The sequence below is a fragment of the Taurulus bubalis genome (assembly GCF_910589615.1).
Source record: "Taurulus bubalis genome assembly, chromosome: 8".
Taxonomy (NCBI): Eukaryota; Metazoa; Chordata; class Actinopteri; order Perciformes; family Cottidae; genus Taurulus; species Taurulus bubalis.
In genome coordinates, this window is record NC_136596.1 from 24466201 (window position 1) to 24476770 (window position 10570).

General features: G+C 45.2%; 1 protein-coding gene across 1 annotated transcript in view; it reads left to right on the forward strand.

Annotated features, from left to right (window-relative positions):
- The window catches only part of wdfy3 (WD repeat and FYVE domain containing 3), a gene marked incomplete at its 5' end in the record, with an annotated part of 68302 nt that extends 59559 nt beyond the window's left edge, over positions 1-8743 (forward strand). Inside the window, 19 exons of the mRNA XM_079222964.1 lie at positions 792-872; positions 1192-1246; positions 1330-1449; positions 1540-1657; positions 1871-1977; positions 2304-2457; positions 2555-2646; positions 2735-2947; positions 3568-3709; positions 3856-4010; positions 4604-4762; positions 4858-5037; positions 5133-5315; positions 5724-5814; positions 5941-6084; positions 6486-6764; positions 6911-7022; positions 7160-7357; positions 8026-8743. Coding sequence (XP_079079090.1) covers positions 792-872; positions 1192-1246; positions 1330-1449; positions 1540-1657; positions 1871-1977; positions 2304-2457; positions 2555-2646; positions 2735-2947; positions 3568-3709; positions 3856-4010; positions 4604-4762; positions 4858-5037; positions 5133-5315; positions 5724-5814; positions 5941-6084; positions 6486-6764; positions 6911-7022; positions 7160-7357; positions 8026-8146 — 2704 coding nt within the window. The 3' untranslated portion in view covers positions 8147-8743. The remainder of the gene's footprint in view (positions 1-791; positions 873-1191; positions 1247-1329; positions 1450-1539; positions 1658-1870; positions 1978-2303; positions 2458-2554; positions 2647-2734; positions 2948-3567; positions 3710-3855; positions 4011-4603; positions 4763-4857; positions 5038-5132; positions 5316-5723; positions 5815-5940; positions 6085-6485; positions 6765-6910; positions 7023-7159; positions 7358-8025) is intronic.
- Between the last annotated feature and the right edge of the window lie 1827 nt (positions 8744-10570).

The window sequence follows — 10570 nt, forward strand, 5'->3', positions numbered from 1 at the left end:
ACTGGTGCTGCTGCCGCGCCGTTTTAGCAATCTAATGAAGTCAAAATGTATTGAAAAGAGATAAATGGAATCAGTAAAAAAATTCACTACATATTTGTATCCTAAAGTATTCTGCTATAATCCATATTTGTTGGCATTTAGCCTTTCAAAAACAAAGGTTTTCATTCATGAAAGAAATTCAATTTTATAGAAAAATACTTAATTAATTTGGGATTGTTTAAGGAGTTATTTATTTTACATTGAAGACGGACATTCAAACCTTCATTCGAACGTCTCAATAGAAGCTTCAGATGTGTAAAAAAAAAAAGAAAAAGATAAGTAACAAATTGACATTGGGTACTGCCCTAAAGAGAAGATATAGATATAGATATAGATATAGATAGATAGATAGATATAGACCTCTAATTAAGCATCATTCACAGTACTTCAACACATCACTCCAATAAGGGACCAGTTTTGTCATATTAATCATGTGACACTGGTTTATATGCAGCATAAAAAAAAGCCAGATGGTGATGCTCGTTCATGTGAAGTTCTGCACTAAAGAGGACAAGTGGGGAGGGTTCGGTGGCCGGATGGGTGGAGGTCTCTTTCAAAGTTGTAATCAAAATACAAAATAATAAAACATCTGTCCTGAGCTTTTGTTTCCGTCATATACTGCCAACAAATGTCGGGCAAAAATACAATTTAAAAAATCAATAAAATTGTCCCTGGAAACAAAAAGAAAGTCAGATAAAAACAAAAAAATGTTTTACATTTGTATTAAAACAACGCTTATTAATTCCTTGCAGGTTCTTGGCGGTGGTGCCTTCACTGGCTGACAGCTCGGAGTCGGTTTCAGGCCAGAGGCCCAACACCAGCGTGGAACAAGGGTAACGCCTCATCTTGTGTTTTATTTGGGAAATGTTTGACCATTGCAGAAGGTCGTGAGAAGATTCATGGAATCTGCAAATTCATATTCAGAAACTTGTTCTTAATCTTTGTGTTAATTATATCTCCCTAAATAATGGATATGGGCTTCTGCAGTAATCAGTCAAATAAATGGCCTATAAAAAGACTCATTCTTGCACCGCATCATCCAACGTATGTCGCATGCGGAAATTGCTTTGTGACTAATTGACGCTCTTCACTGCCCACAAGCTGAAAGTACTGAGCTGTTCTAACTAAGCCTCCTCTTCGTCCTGCCGTCAGATCTGGACTCCTCAGCACGCTGGTCGGGGAAAAGTCAGTGACTCAGAGATGGGAGGTGAGAAGCCGGACTCATTGCTCTTTGGTTAAACAGCTCAAAGTATCGAATTGTCGCTGATGTGAGTTCCACCTGTGTTCCAGAGAGGAGAGATCAGCAACTTCCAGTACCTGATGCACCTGAACACGCTGGCCGGGCGGTCCTACAACGACCTGATGCAGTACCCCGTCTTCCCCTGGATCCTGGCCGACTTCGACTCGGAGGTGATTGCAGGTTTTGGGACCGACGCTTCACAGCGTTGGCCGCAATAAAATACAAATTAATCCTGTTATTTTTGTGACCTCGTCAACCAGGAGCTGGACCTGAGCAACCCCAAGACGTTCCGTAACCTCGCCAAGCCGATGGGCGCTCAGACCGACGACAGGCTGACGCAGTACAAGAAGAGGTACAAGGACTGGGAGGACCCCACCGGTGAGATCTAGAGTCTTTTATTTGTGTGACGTCAAGTTAAATAGACACAGAGTTAAGATCCAGCTGGTCGGCTAGTTCTTATTTTAATGCCAGTCGCCCTCAAAGTGTTTGCACACAAAATGGCAACAGAAAAACAGCCAGAACCGAATGTACCATCTGAACTGCACGCTCATGACATCGTCGTGTTGAATGTGTTGTTTCCTGTCTCGCCAGGTGAAACCCCCGCGTATCACTACGGCACCCACTACTCCTCCGCCATGATCGTGGCCTCGTACCTGGTCCGGATGGAGCCCTTCACGCAGATCTTCCTCAGACTTCAGGTTTGATCTGAACTCTCCTAGCCTCCCTGAATGTTCTGCTTGTCGTCTACATTTTACCCCGCAACTGGTCTGGGCATTTTAGACATGAGACAAGTGAGAAATAAAATGTTTGCGATTCATTTTCTAAGTCTGATTTTAAATAGTCTTTAAACTAAAATCCTCTATGAAACAGGGGCGTTGTTATAATTTTCTTGTCCACAAGAGTGCGCCACTACCCCGTGTTCGATGTAGGACGAAAGGTATTCGGGTGGATTTCAATTTCTCCATGCACTCTAACCATACTCTAAACACACAATAACAGCATTTTGACATTTTGTGACTACTAGGGAGGTCACTTTGACCTGGCTGACCGGATGTTCCACAGTGTGCGTGAAGCCTGGCTCTCCGCCTCCAAACACAACATGGCCGACGTCAAGGAGCTCATCCCCGAGTTCTTCTATCTGCCCGAGTTCTTTCTCAACGCCAACAACTTCGACCTGGGTGAGTATCGGGGAGCGGCTCGTGAAAGTGTACATATATTACTATATTAATGTTCCATATTAATGTTGGGTCTGCCCCTCTGTCGTCGGGTCTACAGGTGCCAAGCAGAACGGCACCAAGCTGGGTGACGTCCTCCTGCCGCCGTGGGCCAAGGGCGACCCGCGGGAGTTCATCAGAGTCCACAGAGATGTAGGAAATGAACCCACTCGTGACATTTTATGTCTCATTTTCCATGAGTGCACATTAACCTCTGTCTGGCCCACCCTGCCCCCTGCAGGCGTTGGAGTGCGACTACGTATCGGCCCACCTCCACGAATGGATCGACCTGATCTTCGGGTACAAGCAGCAGGGTCCGCCGGCCGTGGAGGCGGTCAACGTCTTCCACCACCTGTTCTACGAGGGCCAGGTGGACATCTACAACATCAACGACCCACTCAAGGAGACGGCCACCATCGGCTTCATCAACAACTTCGGACAAATCCCCAAACAGGTCAGATGCTGACTGTTGCTGACGCCAATGCTGATATCTTAAATATACTCCTCCTCATTTTAGACCCCTCAAAATAATATACATCAGTTCAAGTGTTCGCTACATTAACAATATTTGGGCCGCTCTACCTCTTCTTCAGAGAGCCCTCTGAAGCCGTTATCTGTGCTCTTTTCAAAGCCACAAGACTCCTTTTGACAAAAACATACATTTATCTTGCAGAACATATGTATGAACATTTTAACATAGCGTATTTTAGGTTTATAAAATACGTCCACAGCGACTTATTGCTTTCGTGCTGGTTCTCCAAACTCAAGGCGTGCCGACCGCCATCCACGGTCTGCATCTACTTCGTAAACCGAAATGCTTCTTCGTGACGTTTTGACCGATGAAGAGCCGGTTGTCTCCAAACATTAAGGTTCTGGAGCTTTAGTCCAGTGTGAGGATCCATTTTTTACCTTACTGGATAAAAACGTTCCTACCGCAACCAAACTGTTTCAGCATCCGGTTATGTCGATGTCCAAGTCCTGTTCTTCTCTTGGCTGACTGTGTGTGTGTGTGTGTGTGTGTGTGTGTGTGTGTGTGTGTGTGTGTGTGTGTGTGTGTGTGTGTGTGTGTCTCAGCTGTTTAAGAAGCCCCACCCTCCTAAACGGGTCCGCGGTAAAGCCAACGGTGACGTAGCGAGCGTTCCTCCGAGCTCCAACAGCGACAAGATCTTCTTCCATCACCTGGACAATCTCAGACCTTCTCTCGCACCAGTTAAAGGTACACACACACACACACACACACACACACTCTCTTTGTCTTCCATGTTAGATCCATTACCTGTACATTACGCCGTGCGGCACCAACTCCCAAAGGTGCAGGATCCCTTTTCGACTCGGCACTCACATGTTTCTTTGTGTGTCCAGAGCTGAAGGACCCGGTGGGACAGATCATGTGCACCGACAAGGGCATTCTAGCGGTGGAGCAAAACAAAGTCATGGTTCCCCCCACCTGGAGCAAGACCTTCGCCTGGGGCTACGCCGACCTCAGCTGCCGCCTGGCCAACTATGAATCTGACAAGGTAGCAGTTGGTATAGATTACAACTTCTCGCACTCGCTCCTTTAGTCTTCATGCTATTCGTTAGAAGAGAATCAGGGGATTAGAACATGGACTCCTGTAGGTTTGATTAACGACGATGTTTCCACCTGCTGGTGCTTAGATACAGATGCACTTTCCTCACTGGCCCTTCAGTTTTTACAGCAGCAGCCATTGCAGAAGGTTTGGTTACTTTCACTCCAAGGATTGAGGTTTTATTCTGTATTAGAAGTATAGATTGTCTTCAAATCCAGATGCTGAATGGGTTGAATATATATAATTGCAATAAATGTGTTTTTTGTTCATTAAGTCTGTCATTTTAACTTTCAATTAAACAAAACCATCCGGAGAAATGTGGATATGCACATCTGAAGCTTTCCATGACACCTTTAACATTCACTCAGACTTCTCTAGTTTATTATTTACTCTGGTTTATTTAATGCTGTACTCTCACTCCATTTGTAGATTTTCTCAGGACTTCCAGAAGCCTTACAGAGAATAGTAGTATAGTCTAGTATTAAAAGCGTTAACGCTCTAAATCTTCATCTCTCTCCCTCCACCATCCGGTCTGCTACCAGGCGTTGGTGGTGTACGAGTGTCTGTCAGAGTGGGGTCAGATCCTCTGTGCCATCTGTCCAAACCTAAAGCTGGTCATCACCGGCGGCACCAGCACCGCCATCTGTGTGTGGGAGACGGGGACCTCCAAGGAGAGGGCCAGGTCACTCACGCTCAAACAGGTAAGCGACAAACAAACAAACAAACAAACAAACAAGCTGGCGTTGAACACAGTTGAGTCCGGGCTCATGTCTTTATCCCGGCTGTGTCCTCGTAGGCATTACTGGGCCACACGGACGCCGTAACGTGTCTGACGGCGTCGTCAGCGTACCACATCGTCGTCAGCGGCTCGCGGGATCGAACCTGCATCATCTGGGACCTCAACAAGCTTTCCTTCGTCACGCAGCTCCGAGGACACCGGGCGCCCGTCTCTGCTCTGTGCATCAACGAGCTGACGGTGAGCTCCGCTTTCTCCCCGTTTGTACTTTCACCCTCCGGGTCAATAAAGACGAGCTGAGGAGTCACGTATTGTGTGTGTGTGTGTGTAACCAGGGGGACATCGTGTCCTGTGCCGGCACCTACATTCACGTGTGGAGCATCAACGGCAGCCCCATCGCCAGCGCCAACACCTTCACGGGGCGCAGCCAGCAGATCCAGTGCTGCTGCGTGTCGGAGATGAACGAGTGGGACACGCAGAACGTCATCGTCACCGGACACTCGGACGGCGTCGTCAGGGTAACCGCGCCTTCTCCTACATCTGACAGAACATCAAATAACATTTATTTAAATGCGTTGGGTTTTTAATTTGTCGGGGCTTTGGTCCATGTTTGTGCCGATGCGTGTGTATCGGTCTTCTGTTATTCTTGTTCCTGCCAAGTGGAAGAGAAACTCTGTGTCCATCCGTCATGGAGGAGCTGAACTTAATAGCGATATTTATGACGTCTTTCAAGACTAACGGGAGGAGAAGGGAAAAAACTTTAGCCCCTCAGCTCATGTTTTATTTTATTTTATTTTATTGTATCCACTCTAATTCGTCCAGACGAAATAGAAAACGGACACAAAAGTATCAACTTCACTGTGAAAGCTCCCGTTAGTTGAACCAAGTCATGTGTAATTAAACCTGCCCTTCAATATTTCTTCTAGTTTTGGAGAATGGAGTTCCTCCAAGTCCCAGAAACCCCTGCTCCAGAGCCAGCAGAGCCTGATGTGCCCGACTGCTGCGAGGAGAAGATCGGTGAGTGAATGGAAGCTTCTGTGTCACGTGATGGTTGAACTGAGGGTTTATTTAAATATGTATTTCAGTATTTGCACAATAAACTGAGTCTAGAAAATGTAAAGTAAGTTATTGTCGGCGTCACAGAGGGCGGCGAGAGCCACAACGGCGATGAGGACAGCAGCGAGTCGGACGGAGACGAGCCCAGTCTGAGCCAGGAGCCCAAAGCGCCGTGCAACCCCTCGACGGGCGGAGGCAGCCAGCCGGGCAGCGCCGTCCACCGACCCAGAGGTACTGCTCCTGTCACCATGGAAACAGTCGGTGGTTGAGTCGAGCGTGCAGCTCTCACAGAAAATAAACCGAAGCAGTGGCAGCAGTCTGAAGAAAGTCACGCGACGAAGTCATGTGACAAAGTTTATACGCAGAAAACGACTCAAAAACACTGATGCATTGTCGTCGCTTTTACCGTTTCTGTTTTTGACATTTAAAGTTCCCTTTTTAAAAGAGCCGTACGCTATTATTCCATCACTTCCTGTTCATTTGAATGCGTCTTGCACAAATGGAACAGAACTGGAAAAGTCTCCCGGTGCGATTGTTTTTAGTTGTATATTTTTTTACTGACTTCCCTTTCTAAAGCATGAAGCTCCTCCCCGGCTAACGTTCCCCTTCCTGCCTTCTAAAATCCTGTCCAGGTCCCTCAGCTCGAGCCGGAGCGTCATGGTCGATGGACAGCAGCTCCGACGACTCCCGCCGCTGGTCGGACAACCTCAGCATCGACGAGAAGGAAGGCTTCGTGTTCGTCAACTACTCCGAGGGCCAAACTAAGGGCCCCCACCCGCACCCCCACCCTAACTCTCACCCCCACCCTCACCCTCACTCTCACTCGCACCCCCACCCAGCTCATCCAGGCCAGGGCTCGGTGCCACAGCCCTCCACCATGGACGCTCGGACCTACAACCAGCTCAGGACCGGTGGGTGTCCCCTGATCAGTTATTGTTTGTTGTCTTGTTTTTCGCTCTAAAGCCACTAGACGAAGGTTCTCACCCCTCAGTTACTGTCTAAAAGTAAAAGCTCACCCCAGGATGTCCCGTCCCGTTCGTTTCCCGTGTGTTCACAGGCTACAGATGGGAGCGCCAGCTGGTCTTCCGGAGCAAACTCACCATGCACACGGCGTTCGATCGCAAGGACAACGCTCAGCCGGCCGAGATCACGTCGCTCGCCATCTCCAAGTAAGAGAGCTGTCGCGTCGCGGTGGATTTGTCCGATCTTGTCCGATGGCTTCTTCTACACGCGCCGTTAAATAAACGGACCACAAACATCTCGGGAAACGGCGCCCCCACTGAGTTGTTGTTGTTCTTCTCCTCAGGGACCACAGTAAGATCCTGGTGGGCGACGGTCGCGGCCGCGTCTTCAGCTGGTCGGTGAGCGACCAGCCGGGCCGCTCGGCGGCCGACCACTGGGTGAAGGACGAGGTGGGCGACAGCTGCTCCGGCTGCTCGGTGCGCTTCTCCCTCACCGAGCGGCGCCACCACTGCAGGAACTGCGGGCAGCTCTTCTGCCAGAAGTGAGTTACCTTCTTACTCCTTTCACTGTAACTTTTACTTCCGGAGACGTGCAGCCGCAGGTCATAATGAACGTAAGGTTATGGTATATTCAGCATTAAATAACCGTCGGCTGACATTTCTTCTTCTAATGTGCAGAATGGATTTATGTCTTCAGACAAAATAAGCAATTTAAGAGAGATTGTTTTATTCATATAGTGATGATGGCTTAATCCATAATGACATTGCAATTTCATACTCTAAGTTCTGTTCACATTGATGGCGGTGTATGAGAAGACAAACTGGCTTTGGAAAGAAGATCTGATGAGAGATTATATGTTTTATACTTGTTTTAAGTCTTTCTTTTCTTTCTATATCTCATTATTTATTAGTTTAAGGAACGTTTTCATTTCTTTCAGATACTAATTCAATATTTTGTGGAAATGTCTCGTTATTTTGGGGCACTAACTCATTATATTTAGGTAGTATATTAAGAAAGTATCCTTATTTTTAGGTACTAAGTCATTATTTTGAGAGAGTCCCTCATTATTTTCTGATATTAAGTAATTTTGAGAAGGTTTCTCTTTTAAATGACTTCCAGGATCTTTTTTCTTTTCCTCATCATTACCTGAATTTCCTCCCGACTGTTTAAAAAAGAAGGAATGTCGCCTCGTCTCTCCTCATCTTTCAGGTGCAGTCGATTCCAGTCGGAGATCAAAAGGCTGAAGATCTCGTCGCCGGTGCGAGTTTGTCAAAACTGTTACTACAACCTGCAGCACGAGCGGAGCGCAGAGGACGGCGGTAGGAACTGAGCTGCACCTCCGACCGAAAGAACAGGCGCCTCCTGCTGAGGATGCCGACCTGAGGAGCATTTCCTTGTTGTTCGCTCAAGACCTCCCACATTTCCCCAAACCCCTCCCACTTTATCCTCTCGTACGTCCAGTAAACACATGAACTGTAACACACTGACAGACCGTCTGAGCGAAAGAGGTGGGAGAGAAGAAACAAGGAAATGTTGAGAGGAAATGTAAAAAAACAAAAAAATTATAAAAAACAAAAAAATCACCACTTTTACCACCTGCACTCACCCGGAGGAAGACGAGGAAGAGGAGGAAGGAAAACAAGCGAGAACACCGTCGATACGGCACGCTTCAATCAACCACCCGCCATTTTTGCTTTGAGATCATGAACAGGAAGAAGTCCTTCCTACTTTCACCACCAGACATAACAAACTTGTTAATATTGTAAATACTTACCATGGCCTTTTTAATTTCACGAGGAACAAACGCAGAACAAAAAAAAACAAGGTCGATGAGAGAAAAAACTAAATTGCCTGTAACATAGCGATGTGACTAACCACTCCTGGCTTTAAAAACAGAAACTAAATCGAGTGTGTGTGTGTGTGTAGTCCGGAGGAAGGGATATGAATGTCAATAATTAATGTCCGTGAGTTGACGTTACTCGTGGGTCTAGTTATGCAAAATGACTTATTTTTGTTATATTTTTTTTTTTGCTGTTTACAAAGTTTATTTTGCGAGTGTTTCCCAGTGTCAAGCCATCGCGGAGAGATTTATATGATCAGATTGTTTGTTATTTGCCAAAATGTTTTATTTTATTGATTATCATTACTTACTTTAAAAATCATCGATTCTGTCCTTTATTTTATTTCCCATTTTGGAGATTTTTTTTGTCGTCGTCGCTGCTGCTGTTACTTGATATATGTTCTCATTCTAGATTGTATTCTAACTGTATTTTTAAACCATATCACTCCGTTAATTTCAAGAGGTATTTGTTTTGTCTAGAGAGAGAAGAAAACATCATGGGGTTCGTCTGTGAAGAAAGAACAATGCAGATTAGTTGCTTAAAGTCGCTGCACATTTGTTTTCCAGCGTCAATGCACTCTAAAAAAGGGACTCTTTGTGTTCGTTGTGTTTGTTTTCGTGTTCTTGTCGGTTTCCTGCAGAAGCTTCGCTCTCTGACCCGCCAGCACACTTTATCCTCAGTCCTTTTCTAGAAGATGTGGAACTGCAGGAGCAGCAGCTGAGCAGAAATGATTAAGAGAAGATGTAAATAATTATTCATTCACACTTAATGAAATTATGAAACTCTCCTTCAAACAGGGAAATGTCGTAGCTCCGATTTTTCTAAATATCTTTGCGCGTTTTTTGGAAATATTAAATACATGGAGACAGTTTTGGCGTACAGGTTTTAAGGGAGAATCGTAGCATTAAACATCGTGGTTTTCATATTTCAACAGTGAAATATCCTGTTTTTGCTCATTTATGGGCGCAATTTCCAAATCATGGATGCAAAGGAAACAATTAAATACATCCTTGATTTCAGCAAAATGAAGTCAATCAGGCTGGAATTATTTTGGAGTTTTTAGTTGGTTAAAGATTTACTTAGTTTATTTAAGGTTTTGTTAAGATGGTTGTTATCGGTCAAAGGAATTACCTGTGAATAAATGTATGAGGTTTAATTTGTGCCAAAAATCTGATTTTATTCCTACATTTGTCAATGTTCATCGTTTCTCACTTATATATTGAACATCTCTACGTGAGATCAGCGCCTCTCACATTATTCCAATGGCATACGTTTTCTTTTTGGGGTTTCGTACAAAAATGTCTCTTCACCAAAGTAAGAAATATTCAGATCCCAGCACAAACGTAGGCTGGTTTGTCTGAGTCACTGTCGATGTCAAACCATTCAAATGTACAGCGAGGAGATCATTTCAACTCGTCTGTAAAATACGCAGAAAGATTTATTTTTTTATCTGTCTCCAACAAATTCATTTTTCCGCTGATTGACCTCCATACAGGGCCACCATGTTGTTTTGTTAATATCAGAGAGGGTTTCACACGTTTCTCTGTTGTTGGCTGCTGCTGCTGCTGCTGCTGCTGCTGCTGCTGGGTTCAATAGTTGGACAATGAGAGTTTTTAATGTAAAAGTCTGTCTGTGTTTTCTTTTGTTGGTGGTTCTGTGCATTCAAATGCTGCTTTCTTTCTTTCTTTCTTTCTTTCTTTCCCCCGAGAGAACTGGTTTCTTTTAGTCTCCCACTAGTCTGCACAGAGTCCCGAACATGTAAAAGAATAGAAAACACTTTAACACCCACAGCGCCCGTGATGTTGTGATAATGATAATGATAATAATAATAATAATATGCACTCTTGTCATTGCCCTTATATCATTCTGCGTTCATGTCCTGTATTCTAGCGTGCAATCATGTCATCAAGCTG